Below are 17178 nucleotides of genomic sequence, written 5' to 3'. Positions count from 1 at the left end.
GCAGGATTAGTAGCTACGGAAATTACTTTATATGCTGTGCTGAGCCCGTGGGAGTTGCCAACTGCCTGTTCCCGTCACTGTTGTTTCAAAGCCCCCAAATCCAATCTGCACGTGAAGCTGCACACTTCAAAGTTCAGAGGGGAGAGACTTAAGGCTGTCAATGCCCTGACAATGCATTATTCCACACCACTTGCAGGGTTTGTGCTTCATGTGTCCATGCCATCCTTGCATGCTATCCCATCCCATCCCATCCCATCCCATCCCATCCCATCCCATCCCATCCCATCCCATCCCATCCCATCCCATCCCATGCGCTTTGGTCACCCGCCCCCCAAGGTAATGCAGTGCACCTGGACTGCTTTGTTTGGGAGGCGTCCACTGACCTTCAGGCATGTCGATCCTCAGAGAAACATCATAGACCTTTGCAGAGATTTTGATGTTTTCAGCCTGAACAATCCCCAGGATGTTTTCTGTGTCTGAAACCTGAGGCAGCAAGAAACAAACACTGTTCAGATCATTCTTTTGGTAGACAGCCTCCAAGTCCTTGTCTCTGCTGGCTGCTTCCCCTGTGGCCTCCCAGGCTTCACAAGCGTCGGTGGACTCCCAAGCTTTGCTAACCTGTTCATCTCATGGGCTGCCCCAGTGGGATTCAGCTGCAGTAAAAAACCCTATCAGCCCAGCTCTGTCTTCACCATAGAGAAGAAGATGTTCTACCTCAACAGAAGAAGGTCCTTCCTCCCTTGGGAGCCGGGGAGCTAAGAGTGGCCATCCCTGTGTTGCTTCTGGCCTTTGCTATCAAACATGTCTGAGCTCAGAGTCCTTGGAGCAGGGAGACCCTCCGGGGACACTACCCTGAGCAGGAACCCATGGAAGGCTTACTCGCCTCTCCCTCCGCATATGGTTCAATTCCCATATTATTTCATCCACGGCAGCTTTCTCCTCCTCAGGGAGGGCATCATACTCTTCCTCATCCATTCTCAAGGCACGTTCTCTGTTCCTCTGAAGAGCTTCCTCCCGCTGCAGTTCTTTAGCACAAACCAGAGGAGAAACCATGAGTGACAGCAAGCACAGCTGGGTGCTTTGGGAGTCAGCTGCAAGGACTCACAGCTTTTCCCAACCCAGCATATCACACCAGGAGACATTGGGGAGCTCATATCCCTGCTCCAAAATTCAGACAATCCCTCAAACGATGGCCAGGCAGTGAGTTCCTGTGCTTTTCCTGGCTTAAGTGCACCAGGGCTGAGGACAGTTGTTTGTCACTGAGCTACAACAGCTTGAACTTCTGCCCAAGCTTGAATGTTAGAGATTAAGGTGTCTTAAAGCCTCCAGTCTCCTGCAACTCTGAGATGAGTGTGGTTACAGAGGCAGAAGGTGGAAAGATGAATAAAAACACTTCTTACAAGCTCTGCTGCAAACCCAGACACACAGAGATAAGTCTGAGGGCTTGAGAGAGAAGATTTGAGAGGGACAGACATATCTCACCTTCCCTCTGTCTTTCATCTTCCTTCCTCTGTATTTCAGCTTCCTTCCTGGCTTTCCAAGAAGCATAATCCCGATGCACGTGCACCACGTAGATATAATGGCGATTCTTGACAGCTGTGAGTACACAGAGCAGAGAAGATTCCAGGCTTCTTGCAAAGAGGCTCTCCAAGCCATCAAAGACCACTCCCTTGCAGCAGTCTTCGTGCTGCAAATAAAGGGAAGAGTAAGTCAGCCATTGCACACAGGGAGCTCACAGCTGGACAGTAAACCCAGATGTCACAGGGCACCAGCTGTCCTTGTTCCAGGTGCATTAGCTAAGAGCAGCTTGTGTCTGTCCTTAGGCTCTGCCAACTAAGGGCATCTGCAGCTTCCCCCAGGGTTCCCTGCACACAGGCCAGGATCCTCCAAGAGCATGTACAGACCTCCTCCTCTCCGAGTTGTACCTCACTGCCTGTTCTCCGGAGCAGGAATGTCTCCTTTTCCCCACCCCACATACCTTCAGCCTCTCACAGAGGATCTCCACCAGCAGGTGCTCGGGCAGCACACAGCTCAGGCAGTTCAGCTCTTCCCCACAACTGCTGGTGATGTTCAGCTGCTGCGGTGCAGGAGCAGTGGAAACTGTGAACTGTAATGTGGACCATTGTAAGGAAAATACACCCCGGTGGAAAGCCCTGGACAACTCCCACTGCTGGGCTTGCAGCTGGGGTTCCTCACTAGTGGAGACTAGAACAACCCTGCAGTGCAGGCTGGGGGCTCCAGGGGATGGTCCTGGAGGGCCCATCCCCTGGCCAGCAGAGACCCAAGCCTGCAAACTCCTGGTGCAATGGATCCACATACCAGGCCCTGGCTGGCACAGAGCCTCCACTGTAAGCAGCCCCTGCCCATCTCACAGACAATGCAAAGGTCCCAGGCACCAACCCAGGCAGATCATGTTTACCTGGGGTTTGCTGGCTGGCTCCGTCTTCTTTTGCGCTGGTGTGCTCTTGCCTTTGGCATTCTTCTTGTTCATTTTCTCCTGAGAGGCTTGTCTTCTCTTGGCCAGAAGAGCAAGCTGACGCTTTTTAGCTGCATAGGGGACATATGGTTCAGGAGGGCTTTGAAAAGCAAGTAGGCACCTTTCACCACAATGGGCACAGCCTTGGACCCTGGAAGGAACGCGGCACTTTTTCCCCAGTCTGCCGGGCACTGGCAACACTCAGAAGCAGCTCCCTCCCTGCTTCTCTTACCAGCACGCTATCCCATCCTTGATTTTAAAGCCAGCACTATGTCCCTCCTAACAACTGTGCATGCAGGTGACACTGCTTGCACAGGAGTTCCCCTATGGATCAAGCCAAGGATTTGTCCTCCAGGACCATTGTTTCCATACACTGCACCCATCCTGCATTCTCCTGTGGAGACCTGCAGCCCTGCCCCGCTTGCACCACCCGTCTCTGCTGAAGCTAAATGCTCCTTGTGGGAAAACCCTGCTGGGACACAGACTCCTTTTCCTTCCGCCAGCTCCCAACCCAGCCAGGTTCAAAAGTGAGCAATGCAAAACTTCCCCCTGCACTGTGGCAGGTCTGGCCTCACCCTGCAGAGCTCAGCCTACCAGCTGCCCAGTAAGCTTCCTAAAAGTCTCTGGTCTCACATGGAGAACAGCCCAACATACACGAGCTGTGTAACCTGACAGTGAGCACAGGTAAATCCCGGGAGACAAGAGCTCATTTGTAGCATGTCTCTGATTGGAAACTCCTCTGGGAGGCTGTCCTTCCCTTCCTCTTGTTTGCAAGGTTACACTCATAGTCAGTCCTCTTGTGCTTAATGAGCCACTTCAGAAGGCTTTTTCCTTGGTAAAGTGGGCAGCAGTTCTGCCTGCTGCCCATGAGAAGCAAGCTTGATTCAGCTTTGAGGAAATAGAAAATATCTGGGAAAGAGACAGGCATGCTTCACCACCCTTAGAAAAATGAACACGTGCCAAGCATGGCAGCGAAGGGGGATATCAAAGAATCCCTGACTGAGCCCTTAAAATTGATTTTTTATTTTTTGAAGACCAGCCAGAGATGCACTTCACCCATGTTCCCTAAGAGACCCAAGGACTGAAAAACTGCTGCTCTGAGTGAGCAGAAGTGGACAGTCATGGTGGGTTTCTCAAGCACTGGCTCTGGGTCTGGCATTTCTCCTCACCAGCATTACCTTTGTTTTTGCTTTTCAGCTCCATGGCAGCCTCGGTGCAAAGCTCCCGGGCACGGAGCCCTGCCTGGCTGCCATCATTGGCAATGGCCTCTTTCACCACGGTGTCAAGGGACAAGGGAGCAGCGTCGTAATGGTGACACAGGGCCGCCGCCATCTCTGTCTTTCCTGAGAGAGAGAGGAGGACTGCTTGGTGACACGTGCACATGAGGCATTACAGGGACAGGCCCTGGAAAAATCTCCAACAAGATTTCAAAGTTAAAAGAACAGGGGGAAATCAAGCGTCCCTCCAGGGGAGGCCATGAGGGAGGCAGCTGGAGCGTGGTTGCCAGCTCTGAATTCTAGAGCCAGGAGGATCATCTCCACCTCCTGTTCGGCTGAGGTCTTTGCCTTAAGCACCAAGGTCCACCAGGATGTATTTCTCCTGCTTGCCCCTCTCCCTGCAGCCCAGGGCTGCAGCTCACATACCTGCCAGGGGTGGCCCGTGGACAATGACAACAATCCCTTTGTCCTGCTGTGCTTCACACCTCTCTGAAGACTGGTCAATGCCCAGGTGGCGAATGACAGCTCGAGAGACAGGATTCCCAGTCGCCTTCACCATGGCCTCAGGATAGAATGGGACAGCCCTGTGATGTGCTGCAGTGAAAAACCAGGGGAAAAGGTCAGCCTCCTGCCTACCTTTGATCCTCCTCATCCTCCCAATCTGCTCAGATCCCGGAAAAGGAGACTTGGTGAAAGCAACATGAGCTTGTTCTTTTGTTGCTAGGAAAGTGCAAATATAAAAGAGCCAGTGATATTAGACCTGGTTCTACTGGCTGAAGAACTCATCCAATCCTAGTCTTTGTGGAATATCCCGATTATTTCCCCAGTCTACGGCAGGCAGATAGGAGCTTGCTTTGGCTACACTCAGGGTTGGTAGAGGATGCCCCAGTCCTTCACCCAAGAGTTCCTCCACCAAGCTGGGGAACAGGCAGTTTTTAAAAGCATGGGCTTTCCCCGAAGGTGACAGCGTTCAGGGTGTATGGGTGCTGCGACCACAGTCAAAACAGACGCTGCCAAACCCTCACTGTTTTTCTGACCTGCTTCTGCCTCGCCCATGGCCTCAGCCTCAGCCTCTGCCATGGCCTTGACCTCTCCCTGTTGAGCATTCAGCCTCTTCTGGGCTTCATAGTACTCCAGCAGCTCTGGGGGCAGCGTCTCGCCCACGGCACGGGGAGGCATTAGAAACTTCTTCTGGTACTCAGACCCCACTGCCGTCCGCAGGATCTGTGTGCGCAGGGAAGAGAAACCATACGCAAGATTCCTTCTCTGGCCTTTCATCACACACGCTCAACAAACCCATTTTCTGTCTCCTCTCTTCCTCCCAACAACACAAGCTATTGAAGTCCTCCCACAGCATGTCAGCAGAGTTGGCTTTCCCTGGGGATTGCCTCCGTCGCCCTGGCACAAGCCTGGGAATGCTGGAGTGCTGTGAAGCTTGGGCAGCATGTACATGGGGACCAGACCTGCCTTCTCACCTTCTCCTCCTCAAGGTACTGCTCATCAAAATCCAGGGAGTAAAACTCAATGGGGAAGTTGCATGGGATCTTCACCACCACTGTGGCCTCCACTCCGTCGCTGTCCACCAGCACCCATCCCATCTCTAGTGCCGGGGGGCTGAACTCCAGCCGTGGCTCCAGACCTTGTCCTGACAGGTGCAGCATTAAGCAATTGCTGCTCTCACAAACGTTAAGCTTCAGCTCATTCTTGTAAGACCTCTGAAAAGAGAAAAGTGAAGAAAACTCATCCATGAAGTCCCAGGTGACAGGACCCCAGATACAACGCTTTCTCCAAGGTCAGGGTGTTCCCAGTCCCTCCAAGGTGAATGGAAACCACCAGGTATTTACTGACGCCAGGGACTACAGCGTCTGTAGTAGTCTGGGGCCGAATAACTGGGATAAATCCTGGTGTGCACTGTAACTGGGTATTTGGGCATCAGATGGATCTACAATGGACTGTCAGATGTTTTCACCTAGTCATGCAGGAGTGCAGTGCTCATGAGAAGGGCCCTCGGGGTTACAGTGTCCAGACACAGTCCTGGCACTGCTGCATCAGGCAAACGCCAGCTCCAGGAGAGAGGCAAATGAGCTCTCACCGGCTAGAAATAAGGATCATCTTCACTGCTTAGTGTCTGGCTCTGGGCAAAGCCGGACACAAGATGGTTATGTCTCTTGAGCAATTAAAAGATCCCTGGGACTGTCTGCAGGCACAGAAGCACTTGTGTCCATACCGGTACAGGCCATCAGTTTCCAAGACCCAGCGGCCACAGGCAAACTACTTTTGGGAACGCTCCATCCTTTAAGTTGAATCCCCCGCTGCATGGGATTGTGCAGGCAGGCCAGAGCCCCAGGGACTGCTGGCAGCACAGCACTACAGGTGACTGTCCTGCTGTGCCCAGGAAGGTGTCTGGTGGCTGTTTTGTCTGTCAGTTCTGCAGCAGGATGAGCCTAGACGGACCATTCCAGGATTATCCTCTGCCGGTGTGCAGCTGCTCTGCACCGAGTGTCGCAGCTGCAAATACAGCCGGGCAAGGGGGAGGCTGAGGGGAGTTGGGCACATCCCTCCCGTGTGCCGAGAGGCAGCCACAGAGCCCCGATGCTCTCTGTGCAAGCTCCCTGTGGGCATTTCAAAGCACATCTCACGGCAATGCTCTGTGGGGTGAACTGAGCCACGCTGAGTAGCTGAGTACGGGGCTTGCAGAAAGCTCCCTGCCAAGGCAGAGCTCAGAGCACACTCTCGGCACCAGGCCCTCCTTTCGGCCTCCTGGGCTGACACCTGCCAATCTCACGTCCTCGTTTGGTGTAAACCGGATTTTCAAGTCCTGCCAGCTTCCTGCCTCAAGGGTTCCTTCGGAGGGCATCACTTCAAAGGGACAGGGCTCATCCTCCAGTGCCTGCTTCTTCTGATGTAGGGCTGGTGTCCTGCGTTTGCGTTGATTGTTCCGGGCACAGAAACGAATCCTGTCAGGTCTCCTGGGTCTGCGAGGACAGAGCCTCAGTTCCTGCAGTGCTCTGAGACACTGATACGGTGCTGAGGGCACCCACAGCCACAACAAGCGTGGCCCCCATAGCCTAGAGCTGGAGGGAAAACCTGTAGACAGGGCAGGCAGAGAGGGAACTGGAGTCCTCAGAGGAGGGGGAATGGGTGAAGGTGCTAGAAAAGCAAAGCATCAGCTAATGGAACAGGTCCAGGCAAACCAGCCTTGATCTAGACCCTCAGAAGCTTCCTCAAACACGCTGTAGACCCAAGTGCTCAGGCAGCCACAGGAGTAGAAAGGGCAAGAGACACAAAGAAAACCCAACCAAGAAGTTACGTGTTCAGTGTTGCCCGTGCTTTACCTCCATTACAGGCTGGATGGCAGTAATAAACCAAGTGCAGGGGACATGGAACCAGTTGTAGAGCCGGACTGTCTCAGTCTGGCACTGCCCAACGAGGGTATCCGAGAACTCCAGAGTGTTCTTTGAAAGTCTGAGTGACAGTTCAATGACAGCGGCATGGAGGCGGATGTGAGACGTGGGGCCTTTTTCTACCTGGAGAAGGACAGGGAATTCAGCGGAGGGTGCAGGTGACAGCTGCTGCGGTGCCCAGCCTGCTGCCTGCCCCAAGAGCTGTGGTACCTTGATGGGCAGCAGCACATCCACGTCACCCTGTGGGCGGCAAGCACTTTCAAAGCACACTTCAAATGTCACGGTGTGTCTGGGAGGCAGGTCCTCCATTTGGTCCAGGTCCACACTGAAACCTTGAACAGATGAAAACAAAGCAGCTGAGATACACAAGAGACATGAAATGTGTCATAAGCATGTTTAAGGCCCTACAGGTGTCCTGGCTGAGAAGTCTGGGAAAACCCCCCTGCCGTGCGGTGACCTGGACAAAAACGTAAAAGAGTGCACCTGTGAACACCCCTCAGACACAGCGAGCCTCTGTGTGATGGAAGCACAGCCTTGCCTCAAGGCCACTTTTGGAAGCCTCTTTTCATCCACCAGAGGATCTGACAGGCTGTTTCCTCAATAAAGGCTTAACACAAGTGCGGTGACAGCGTGAACTCCAAACAAAGCACTTCCAAAACACAGCAGACCCCACTGGTTCACAAAACAAGTCCACAGAGTGCCCAAAGAAACTTCATGCTGGTGGGAGCCAAGGGCAGAAGATGCTGAGAGGTGACCGGGCTGATGAGCCCATCTGGCCCCTGCACTGAAGCGTTAGGGCAGTCACAGGCAGGCCAGGTCCCTGGGCATGGCTGGCCAGGAGAATTGAGACTCTGAAGCTCCCAGCAGGGCCACTGAGAAGAAAAAGCTCAGAAACGTCCCCAAGTTCAGTGGCTTAAGCTAATCTGTCTGAGACACCTCCTTCAAGCCCACAGGAAGTGTCTCCAGCACTGCTTACCTGTGTCCTGCAGGACAGACACATCCATCCGGAAGGACAAAAGCATCTCCCCAGGGTTGGTGATCTCCAGAGTGCGTCTCTCAGTGCAGCCCTTAAATACAGACCCCAGGTCCAGGACATACTCAAGCGGCTCAATGCTGGAAGAAGGAGTAAGGACAGTCCTTAAACCACAGCCTGGCTACAGTTTCAGGTGGATGGAAGATGCAAATAAAGTGGGTAATTCTGTATTCATTGCTGTAAAAACTCAGCTCAAGCATAGGAAACCCGAGGCCTGACCACCTGGCAACGACTTTGGGAAATCAGGAGGAGTGCAGGTCCTAGGTTTTATCAGCCACCCATGGTAGCTGAAACTAAAATTAGTTTAAAATGGACACTGGTTGCAGCTCCTCTGCCATGAAAAGCCAGTAGAGGTGAGTACACTGGGCCTCCACTGGTCTCAATGAAACTGCTTAGCCTCGTGTACAGCCTGAGCCTGAAATTGCCTCAGGGCCTAGAAGAAAGATTTGCCCGCACAGGAAATCTTCATTGCCCTGCAACCAGATCATATGATCTGTTCTGCAGAGCATCTTCCTCCTGAATGGAAGCCTCCTGTGCTTGTGCTGCATCATGATGGCGCAAAGGGAACAGACCAAGGAACCTAGATAAGCCCTGCCACCCCACCAGGATTCGAGCCATCTGAGTTTGGATTTTAAAGTGTTTGCTGACACGTGCAGTTCCCTTCTCCGTTTGTCTAGTGTGCTCTGTTAGTTGGAACCAAGACGTCAGCTGGGAGTTGTCTCTTCTAGCGCTAGTCAGCAGGGACAGAATTTATGCGGCCTGGAAGGGCTTGAAGGTCTGCGCTGGGTCCCCTCAGCTGCAGGGACAGAACCCCACACCTGTGGGGAGCTGAGCAGTCCAAAGCTCAGCGTGGTGCTGGGGAAGGGAGGACACTCCTCTGCTCAGACGTAGCCTGTCAGCCACCGGGACCAGACCCTTTCTGAAGTCCCTGGCTATTCCCCAGTTGTGCAGACACAAGGATCTCTCAGGACAAGGAGACATTGCTAGATGTTCCCCACGGGGCACCTGGAGATGGGGATGGGAATCCTTACTCACTTGATAAGACTCTGGAGCAGCTCCTCGTCAGGGAACCCGCTCTTCAGGGGATGGGATGAGAGCTTTTGCTGCACCTCCAAACCAGCCTTCTCTGCCATTATTATCTGCAGCTGGGCGTCTGTCTCAGAAAGGATCCCACCCTGCTGCTGTTGAGAGGGGCTGTGGGGTCCTCCTGTCTGGCTGCTCAGTGTCCGTGACACCGCCTGCTCTTAGCCAGGACCTCATCTCCAGGGAAGTCACTCCCACACCTTTGCCTGCCCAGCCACTGTTGGCAAAGCTGATCTGGCCGGGCAGACAGACAAGCCAGGAACCTTCCAGAGCTCCAGACCCTTGCTTGCCCCCAGCCAGTACCAAGGCAGCTTGGACAAAAGCTGTCTTGAAAGGGAACCGGGAAAGCCTTGGAAGCCTTGTGTCTTGAAAGGCACAGCTTGGAAGCTGGTGCCTCGTGGAGATGAGCACGGCCAGCACAGTCCCAGGGCACAGTCAGGCACCTACTGTACAGGTCTGTAAATCTGACAGGGCTCGGGCTGGGACCAGCAAACTCCCCAGAAATGACCTGCATCTCCTTCAAAGCGCCATCAACTCCATCCCTTGAGCATGGCCTTCAGGATCTCTCCCTGGGGTAGCCAGGAAGCTGGTGCAACCCCAGAAGAGACCATGACCAGAGTGGCAGCCCTAGGGGCAATGCTGAGGTGACACATGGCTGTAAAGTGGGCAGGGAGGTCCCAAATGCCATCAGGGCACCAGGAAGCTGCTGTGGGCTGCAAGGGCCTCAGGTGACACGGAGAGGGTGGCGTGTGCCAAACTGGGCTGCAGCTGTTCTTACTGTATCGCCAGAGCCAAGCAAGCCGGCCTTCCGGTTCTGAGTCTTCCGATTCCGAGTCTTCGAGGTCTGAGTCTTTGAGGTCGGAGTCACCGGGGCCTGAGTTTTCAGGGTCTGAGTCACTGGGGGCTGAGACTTCAAGGTCTTAGTCTTCGGGCTCTGAGTCTTCTTCACAACAGCTGATTCTTTCCTTTGACTTGGTTGTTGCTGCTGTTTTACATGCCGTTCCAATGGCTCCTTATACTTTTCATTTCCTGAAGGAAGAAAACATCCACAAAGAGAAGTGTGAGCAAAGTGCCAATCCCATTAAAGCTGGGAAGTCCCTGCCTCCCACCACTGGTTCCTTCCAGAAAGAAATCCCTCAAGCCCTCTATGGAAAGTGGATGCTGCTGCTCCTCTCTGCATCCTCACCCATCTGCCTCCCCACAGAGGAGCATCTCATCCCCTGCAATGTCACACAAATCCAACCCTGCCAGAAGCCCTGCCAGCCTCTCCTAGAGCTTTCCCAAGCCTTTCAGTCTAGCCATCACCCTTCAGAACCCTGCCAGATGTGCTGGCAAGCTCTGCAGGATGGTTCCTGGGACAAAGACCACATGGGATCCTTGCTCAAGACTCATGAGGCAACCAGAGAGCTTGAGTTGCTCTGGGAGTCCTGCAACCCTCCAGGCTTGCTGGAGGTGGGCACGAGCTGCCCCGTGGGCATATGGTAGGGAACAAAACCAGAGGGGCCCCTCCTGGAGGCAGACAGGCAGTGCCCACCTTTGATGTTCCAGGGCAGGTTCACACTAAACATGGGAAAGGATGCTTCTCCTTTCAGACGGATACTTTCTGGCTCCAGGTCACCCACTTTGAGGTGGTAAGTCCTGCTGAAGGCTCCTGGTAATCCTGGCACGTAAGAAAAATTCAGCTCTTGCGTCTCGCCAGGTGCAATGGAGCCCTGCAGGGACAGGAGAAGAGAGAGGGGATGCATCAGAGTTTGATGGGGAATGGTTCAGGGGACAGACAGGCTGAGAAGACAGGTTCTCATCTACAAGAAGCCATCAAACCACACCACCATCATGATAAATACATTACAGTGTTGGCTTTTGCAATTGTTAGAGTAAACACTGTATGTTTTATAATGTTGACTTTTGTAAAAGAAGTTTTGCTGAAGTTTAGAGTTCTTTTAATTCAAATGTTTTGTTGTGATACCAATGCTGGTGAAGAATTGTTGTAATATTAACATTTAACCAATGAAGGAATTGAAGCCTGTTGAATGTGTCAAAAAGTAACAAAGGACCAGGACTAGGACAACCGCATATGCTCCAAAAAGGCCGGACGGAGAAGGAACTCTGTTAAAACGTTGGAATACAAAGAACTGCTTGTAAATACGCATTGGGCTGATGCAATACCCCGGCTATACAAGGGGTGTTGTGTTGACTGGTGTGTGCCTCTGGCTGCAGCTAATGTGGCTAAGCAGGCAGTGCTGTTCCTTCTGCTTTATTGACTTTGGCCCCTATTGTCTCATATTAAATTTTCTTGAAATTTTAACTGATGAGTGGGCTTTGCTTCTCACACCTCCTACCTTCCTTGTGCCCAAAAGATCGAGCCACTGACCCGGGGGGTGCAGTGTGTCCTCCCAAGAGCTCATCTGCCTGCAGCCCCAGCACAGCCTGATGTGATGTGAGCACAGCTCTGCTGCTCATGGGGTTCGCCCTCTGCCAGCAAGAGCCCGCCTCAACAAGAAAAGGCTTTTTTGGCTATGGAAGAGAAGCCCTCGCACTCAGCAGGGCCAGCAGCTCCTCCCATCCCTTGTAGGACAGGCATGAAGAAATGGGAAAGCCAATCGGCTCCCTCTTCCCACTGCAAGGAGGGACAAAGGCAGGAGTGCTGCTTCGGCTCAAAGACACCCAGGCAGGACTGAGAAGCTTGGACAAATGGTGGGATGATGCTGCAAATTTTTCTCATCGCTCCTCCAGCCCCGCTGCTCCCCGGCCCCCTCACTGCCCCACAAAGCCTCTGCACAGCACAAAGCTGCAGGAGGCAGGGACCAGCACGCCTACTGAAGGGCTATGTAAGTGGTTCTTAGCCCTGGCAGTGGGGAGGCAGGGCAAAGGACAATGTCCTGTGTGATCACACAGCCTGGGTAAGGCGACCCTCAGAAACGCTCCAGCGCCAGCAGCCTGACATCTCAGCCGTCGGGGTCCCCAGAGTGACTGTGAGGTGCGGTGGCGTGATCTTTATCATGAGTTTTAATGTAAGATAGTTGTTCTTTGTACCCTGGTTCAGTGCCGTTGTATTTTTAGGTCCCTTTTGTTACAAACTGTAAGCTTCTCCCTCAGCCTGCCCCACATACAACCCCTGTTTGGTTCACCTTTCCCGCCTTGGTTACCTGTCCACCATTCGTCGGGAAACCCTCCCACCCTGCCAGTCACCCAGGGCCTGTCCCCCGGGTCCAGAAGCTTCGAAGGGAGATCTCTGGCGACTGGCTGGATTGGAAGCTTTCCCCTCCTTCCTTCGGATCATTGGTATTTAATGTTAATGCTTGTTACGTCACTAGACACTCCCCAGTTATACCCCACTGGTTGCACGTGGACCCACCCTGAGCTTCCAGCCACTGTATAAAACCCTCTCCCTCCTGAGATTCAGGGTCTCCCTGAAGCACCGGTCGCAGGCTGAGGGCTCCCTCCTTCCTACCAATAAACCCAAGTTGCAGTCAGGCCTCTTGAGAGTCCCGTCTTTCTTCCTCCGCATTCCCAACGTGGCAGGGCAGGTCGGCAGCCAAGATCCCACATTTCTATAGATCGTGTGGGGGCGTGTCGGGGCTAGCCGGCCGTGGGAGGACACGCACCGCCGCAGTGGGGAACCAATTCCAGTTTTATTTGTGCCTCACCGTATGTTATAAATCCATTTTCTGACACGGGGTGAAAAATTACTACAGGGGCTGCAGTCGCGTTGGGAGCCTTAACACACTCCAGGCGTGGAGGAGGTTGCAAGGAGAAGATGCAGGCAGGCCCCGTCTCGGGGGGGCTGCAAGCGACCTCTCCCTTGGGGGAGGGCAGACCGCGAAGCCCGGGGAAACTTTGCCCGTCTGACTAAGTCTTCCCAAAAGGGCTGAATTACGGGAGGAATCTCGGCGCACAAAAGCAGTTAACGCTGCCAATTTCCCCCCGCCATTTTTGGTTGTGGTCGTGCCGGGAGCACCTGGAGGGCCCGGCTCCCTGCAGAGCCGCTCCTTCCCCGCCTGCCTACCCCGCTGTCGCCGCTTCCCCGCCGGCCACGGCCCCGCAGCGCTCCGCCGTTGCCCCGCGGGAGCAGCCGCCGCGCCGGCCGTGCCCAGCCGCAGCTGCGGAGCCCGGACGCCGCAGCCCGCGGGACCGCCGCGCCTGCCGCGGGCGCGGAGCGCGCCCAGCCCGCCGCGGCAGCACGCTCGGGGCGCTGGCCGCACACGGGCTCCTGCTCCAGCCGCCGAGCAGGACGCCGACACAGCGCCCCAGGCTTCCAGCGGTACCGCTCTGTCCCTGGCTTCTGTTACTCCCTCTGTTGTTCATTCATTTTTCTCTCTCTGCTCTCTTTTCTGTCCCCTTCTGGTCGGGGCCGTACCCTTTCTTTACCAATTTCCAGATGTAATATTTGCTGCGTTTGTGCCTTATTTTCGCCCGAGAAATCTATCAAAAAGAATTCTCCTCTGCTCCCCTTACAGCGGGACGGGACAGTGACCAACACACTTGTGCCTTCCGCCGGTGTCTGCCGTGAGACAGCAGAGCCACCCGCCAGCCAAGGCCGTGGGGGAGTCTATCAGGACAGCACTTGTCTGACCTTCTCTGCTCCCAGCAGAAATCGCTCACACCCTTCTCTCTCTCATGGCTGGGTTTGGGGTATTCCCCTCTGACTTTTTTGTCCCTTTCCCCCCCCGCCCCCTCTTTTTTCCCTTTAACGCTCTCCTGGGCCACCCGACACAGGGCTGGGGTGAGTCACTTGTGCTACTTACTGCGGTGGGCTTGACCAGAAACACACCAGGCAGATCTTGGTCTGCAGTGCTAGGGTTTAGCACCCAGTTGAATTCCATATTGCAGGTGTTCTCCAGGGTGACCGTGGTGTGATGAATTTCATTAAACATCTGGAGAGAAAGCACAGGAGCAGGAAGTTACAGACCCGGGCCTGGTGCTGGGAATTTCCTTCCTCTCTCCCGGGGTTGAAAGCAGACCTGGGAGCAGGGACCAGGGAGGAGATACGGGCCCTTGGGAAGCTGGGCAAGCCCCAGGCACAGGGCACCTGCACAGGACCAGGGAGCTCTGGCAGCACACAGACATGTGGTGACGACCACGTGAGGGCCAGTAATAAATGAACCAGGGGACACAGGCCCTCTGTGCTCTCAGGGGTCACCAACTGCCAGGAGAAACAAAGGAGGTGGCACTGAGGTGCGTGAGATGAATCCAAGAGTTACGAGGTTAAAGAAAGAAAGTTGTTGGTTCTTGCGTGTTGTTGTTTGGATTGTTTGGATTTGTTCAGGTCGTGTTGTTGGGTGTTGCTGTGAGCTGGGAGAGGGGCAGGGTTGAAGACCTGACTAAAAGGCAGTAGGATGAGAGGGGAGGGGACAGAAGAGTTGGCGGTCAGAGAGAATGGAAGTTCCCGAGTACCATCCGATGGGAAGGAGGACAGGGACCACCCTGGCCGGGTAAAAAGAATAAAAGAAGCCGTTTTGGTGAAAGGGGTGTGTGTGCTGGGCTCCCGGCTCTCGGGGAGGGAGACACACCCGGCTCAGCTGAATTGTTACTAATGAACAGTTTTCTTTTGCTTCAATGACTTTGTCCCCATTGAATTGTATCTAAAAGCCAGTGCATTTCTAAGACAGGCATTCCAGAAGAAAAGGCACCTGCACGCAAGTATTGGCAAGCAACATACTGCAACAAGGAAGTCACACAGGGCTACACAGACAGGGCCAGCAGCTGAAAATACCTGTGGGCTTTCAACTGAAAAAGAGCGAAGTGGGGATTCTTCTGGGACAGTCTCTGCAACTGTAGTGACTGGAAGCCCAAATTCTTCCCCTGATTATTGTGTGGGTTAAGCAAGAGCTTTATACAAGAGCATCTCCTTGGAGGTCAGGCTTTGGGAATGGATCAGCAGAGGGATGTCTCAGGGACATGTCCTTCAGAGCATCCCCACTGGGACCCTGCCTGCCCCAGGAGGCAGTGTTTCTCAGGGTACCTTTCTCAACATTTTGGGGAGGCTTGGAGATGACCATTTGAAGCCAGCTTGGATGCCAGATTTGTCCCTCAAAGGTTGTACTTCCAAGCCGCAGGCCAACAAAGGGGCTGGGAAGGGGAGGGAGGCCTGGACTGAGGCGGGCAGGAACCCGCTGGCCATGGTTGCAGGGCAGGGAGCTGTGCCAGGGGACATGTGGGGTACCTGTAAGCCGCAGTCAATCTCCCGGGAGCTCAGCAAGTAGCTGACACGTGAGGCCTCCCCGGTCAGCTTCACCTTGTAGGTGGGGCCTCCCTCCACGTGGCACAGCGCCGTGACACGAGCGATGGTGTCGAGAAGGCCAAAGAAGGTGAAGGAGGCCTGCTGTGTCTCTCCTGGCTGCAGCACACCCGACATCGGCAGGGTACTGAAAACCTGGACGGAGGACAGGAGAGACTGAGGTGTTGAGCATGGAATTGGATGCAGAAGAGCTTCTTGGAGCAAAGTGCAGCTGTAGCCAGAGGGGACTGTTCCTCAAACACAGCCAGAATCATCCTAATCTCATCTTGTATCCATGCCAGTGACCAGTGGAGGGACCATGGGGAAAATCTTCTCCCATACTCGCAGATCAATGCATTAATTAATACACTACATGAAAGTGAACTGGGATGTGTCCTGGCAGTAGAAATTCTCTCTGATGCACAACTTGCCCTTAAAAAGCATTTCTTACTGCTTTTAGAAAAGGAGGCGACTCAGAGCCAGAGCTCTTGGAGCTCAGGGAAGGATTCCAGCCCAGCTCATCTGACTCCTGATGCTTTCCCCGCCCCGCTCTGATTTCTATGCCGCTTTCTCAACGTGCTCCAGCAAAAATTTCCTAAGGACCACCTGATGAGGTCCAAGGGGAGCAATGCCCTCCATCGGTGCTGCACAGCGTCCTTGGGCAGCCCTACAACATGTCCTGCACAGCCTCTCTAACAACCAGTTGCTTCAGCAGCACTTTGCGATGGGTCCGGAGGGATGTGAGGCCCCGCTGTGGGCAATGCTGAGGGCCACCAGTGGGACTGGGAGCTACAGCCCTGCTTGCCACACTGGAAAAGTGGGAGTGAGACAGATTCCCTCTTACCTTCTCAGTTTCGAGGGGAGTGTACCCTAAGTCCATGAAAAAGGTGACTCCCTCCAACCCTGGTGGGACGTAATACTTCTCCCAAGTACGTGGTGGCACCTGAAAAACAAGCCATTTTCTATGCTAGGAGGAAGAGACAGCCACTTTGCAAAGTCTCATTTTGTAAGACAGCTTCAGAGCCACCACTGCGATACCAGCTCTTGGGTGAAAAGAGAGATCTGGAAAGAGGTCGTCTGGCTGGGTCGGGAAGAGGGTACATGGAGATCAGGACTCATCACAGCTTGCTCTGGGAAGGAAGCTGGAGGTCCTATCATCATGATGCAGACAAAAGCCTCATCTTACATTGTGAAGAAAACAAGGCAAAAAACCCACACTCAACACAGCATCTGAGCAGGTTTCTCCAAGGAGAACTCTCCTGTTTCTCCCTCCCACACACCCCATGTCCAGCCACCGGCCCTGCTGCCCAGCCCGCTCTCAGGGCACAGGACAGCAGGGCGGCAAAAAGGGAGGTCAGCACGAGCAGGACTTGTTGGTGGCAAGCTAGGGAGGTAACGCAAGCAGTAGGTGTACAAGAAAATCTACCTCTGCTCCTGAAGATTGGCCAAGATCCCGTGATTCTTCCAGGGCTGTGGCTGGCTCCTCCGCTTTTCTAATCTTGAAGTGTCTCCACTGAGTTGCCGGCTTATCCAAAGGGAATGACACCGTCGTCGGTGGTTTGGGTTGGGATTTAGGTGGGCAAAGCTCATGTCTGGAAAAGAACGTAACTATGAACAGGGACCTGCAGTGGGAGGAAAGGACACCTGCACCAGTAGCTCCTGCTCAGGATGCAGCCCCTGGGTGGGTGCTGGTGCGTTGAACTGAGAAATGGTTTGATCCAGCCCTTCCCAATCCAGGCTGGAGCAGG

The 17178-nt window shown here is 54.0% G+C and overlaps 1 protein-coding gene across 1 annotated transcript in view; it reads right to left on the bottom strand.

Moving 5' to 3' along the window:
- LOC136296099 (hydrocephalus-inducing protein homolog) overlaps positions 1-17178 on the bottom strand; it is an 88551-nt gene that overhangs the window by 12459 nt on the left and 58914 nt on the right. Inside the window, 21 exon segments of the mRNA XM_066194922.1 lie at positions 384-483; positions 880-1025; positions 1483-1687; positions 1979-2126; positions 2424-2547; positions 3646-3819; positions 4120-4287; positions 4731-4917; positions 5169-5408; positions 6479-6611; positions 7024-7220; positions 7308-7429; positions 8074-8210; positions 9166-9287; positions 9992-10048; positions 10112-10242; positions 10748-10925; positions 13959-14087; positions 15377-15586; positions 16275-16373; positions 16857-17022. Of these exon segments, the coding sequence (XP_066051019.1) occupies positions 384-483; positions 880-1025; positions 1483-1687; positions 1979-2126; positions 2424-2547; positions 3646-3819; positions 4120-4287; positions 4731-4917; positions 5169-5408; positions 6479-6611; positions 7024-7220; positions 7308-7429; positions 8074-8210; positions 9166-9287; positions 9992-10048; positions 10112-10242; positions 10748-10925; positions 13959-14087; positions 15377-15586; positions 16275-16373; positions 16857-17022 (3173 nt within the window).

The sequence above is a fragment of the Chamaea fasciata genome, unplaced genomic scaffold (genome assembly GCF_029207755.1).
Source record: "Chamaea fasciata isolate MVZ Bird 193981 ecotype frontalis unplaced genomic scaffold, bChaFas1.0.hap1 SCAF_12, whole genome shotgun sequence".
Taxonomy (NCBI): Eukaryota; Metazoa; Chordata; class Aves; order Passeriformes; family Sylviidae; genus Chamaea; species Chamaea fasciata.
Note: the sequence above shows the minus strand (reverse complement) of the source record. Positions and strands in the feature narration are given on the sequence as shown.